General features: G+C 40.8%; 1 protein-coding gene across 2 annotated transcripts in view; it reads right to left on the reverse strand.

The window, feature by feature from the left end:
* The window catches only part of LOC138024232 (guanine nucleotide exchange factor subunit RIC1-like), a 62,791-nt gene that overhangs the window by 5,101 nt on the left and 55,190 nt on the right, over positions 1–2,500 (reverse strand). For both annotated transcript variants that reach the window (XM_068871361.1, XM_068871360.1), the window contains exons 29-31: positions 2,071–2,226; positions 1,314–1,447; positions 552–695 (exon numbers count right to left, since the gene is read on the reverse strand). In XM_068871361.1, the coding sequence (XP_068727462.1) occupies positions 552–695; positions 1,314–1,447; positions 2,071–2,226 (434 nt within the window). The remainder of the gene's footprint in view (positions 1–551; positions 696–1,313; positions 1,448–2,070; positions 2,227–2,500) is intronic.

Here is a 2,500-nt window from a genome sequence, read left to right on the forward strand (position 1 = left end):
TTGTTTCCATCAATATAAATACTGCATTAAGAAACGGTCCAGATAAGAACGATGGCAACAACGGCAACGAACATGTTGGAATTCAATTGGTATGCAAAAAGGTGATAACTTTTCTATTGTCTGTACTTACTTCTGATTGGCTTAAACAGCAAACGGTTAACAAAACTTCACAAAGCAGTGTTATATTCATCCTTACTTTCCAACCATCTTCCATCTTTCATCTGGTCTCAGTTTAAATGAATTCCACAGAAATCGTATGTGGGGAACATGTAAAATTGTAAACGTTTCTTGGCTTTTGTTTTCAATTCTTGTGATTGGTCAAAATCTTTTAACACAAAAAAACACCCTTTCAAAGTGGGCTGTAAATGAATTTTATTGCTTTAACTGCCTTCCTGTAGGTTTATGCATTCTCTGTGTAAAAATGATAACATTCCTATGTGGGGAAAGCCCCGTTGCCGCATAACAAAGGAAATTGCTATCCACCTTACACGGATCATTACTTAATGTTCTATTGCCACCACCATTGTTCGCCTGCTGCGAACCTTACTTACTTCTGTAGGCTGGTGTCACATGCGCTTCTTCCTCCTCCATTTCCTCCCCGAGCTCAACTCCAAGCTCCAGTCTTCCTTCTAATTCATCAAGTGGTTGCCGACCGCCAACGGTACTGTTCGATGAGGACACCGACGAATGTCGACCTAAAAGCACATTCTACAATGTAAGACAACGGCTGAGAATTTTGTGACATACTCAAGTTCACGAAGTGAAACAAACCGTATGGCTGTGCTAAAGTAATGGAATAAACCACTTTCATAAATGGGGAAACCTTTACATTCTTTTGTACTTAAGCTAATTAGACCTATACTACCCTCTCGAAACCCTCAATTTTGAAAGAAAAATTGCTTTGAAGTTTGCTTGTCGAAGCGAGCCTAGAAAGGATTATTAGCATTAAAACAGAAGAATATTTTATTTGGCCGCCATCATGAAAGAGGTCTATACGTTCAACAGATTTGACAATCATAAGTTTGAGTATCTCTACCATAGTAGAGCATCTCCCTCTAATGTCTCCACAAAATGCAACAACTTTTTAAAGATATTTAGAGTACTAAGGATGATTGGCCGTCACACAAATGTCCTTCTACAGTTGACAAAAGTATTGGCGAACAAGAGGGATAAGTGAACGATTCGCTAGTGCAAAGCACTATGGCAAAGAAATACACACTGCAAAACCCTGCAGGAAGGTCCGACGTCAGGGACCACAAGATGGTTAGCACCGAACGAAATGTTGATGAAAGCCGGTAAACCGTATATCTTACCACATCTACTGAGTACTTTAGGGGAGAAAGGAACAGATGACGTCATCTGATTGACAGCAGGGTAAGGAAGACTGAAATGCTTGTGTGCACTCTGCAAAGTTTCAACATAATCCTCCACGCGGGCCGCACGGTTCCTGAAAAAATACAGGGGTTCTTTTCACAAGTGAATCTGTCTGAGGAAAGCCATAAGTAGTCATAGAAGTTCTCTGTACAACTGTGTGCAAGAGAAGTGTCCAGGTCTCGCATACGAACCTTGCGTACCTCATACAACTACTTTAGTTTCCTTCGCTGCGTTCTCTTGACCTGTCACACAATCTTCGCCAGGGAGGAAAGATTGCGTGACGAGCGAAATGTCAGTGAAAAGGGCTGCAACAGTTACTATATTCTCGGTTTTCACATGACGTCACGACCGCCATGTTGGTGCCCCTAAACAAAGAAAAGGCGGCCATGTTGGTGCCCCGACCAAATCGTCCGGGAATTTAACTCTGTTATTATGCAAACGCTTCCTTTTGTTTTCGTTGAAAGACATGACTGTTGATCACGTGACTGAAAACCAGCAATTGGTTTCTACGTTGCCACGAAAAGAGAAGACGCAAATGAAAGTTTCTGAAAAAGAATGTGAGATTGAATGGTTCAAGAAGATAGAACATAGAACAGGCTTCAGTTGCTCGAAGGGAGAATAGCGTTATCCAACTTCCGAACAAGCGAAACCATAGCACGAGATATAAGCGAAAGTTGTATTTAGTGGCTTACTTACCTTTCTTTATAGAACCAAGGCACCAGAGCGAAGTCTAAATAAGCAGAGAATTGTCCCAGGTCCCTTAGGCGGTTTGCTGTTAATAAGAGCCTGGCGTGTCGATTTAAAATAGTGTCAATGAAAAAGTTGTCTGGAGTTTCCAACTCTGATGGTCGCCTGCAAGAAATCACAACAAACCAGAGACCAGCATTAAGACTGAATAAGGCTGACAAGATTGAGTTTAGATCCCAAGAAAAATTGCTAACAGCACTTTAAATTTGTTACCTAGTTTTTCGTTCGTTGCTCCATACACCCGAGTTAATAGTTCTTCTTTGCAGAAGAAACAAAGGCACTATTACTGCTCTAAAAGAGAGCCTATTCACAGGGAAAAGTATTTGAAAATAGATGTTTTACAAATAACTGCAAGAACCATCACCAAAAAAGCTAGTTA

The sequence above is a fragment of the Montipora capricornis genome, chromosome 11, assembly GCF_036669925.1.
Source record: "Montipora capricornis isolate CH-2021 chromosome 11, ASM3666992v2, whole genome shotgun sequence".
NCBI lineage: Eukaryota > Metazoa > Cnidaria > Anthozoa > Scleractinia > Acroporidae > Montipora > Montipora capricornis.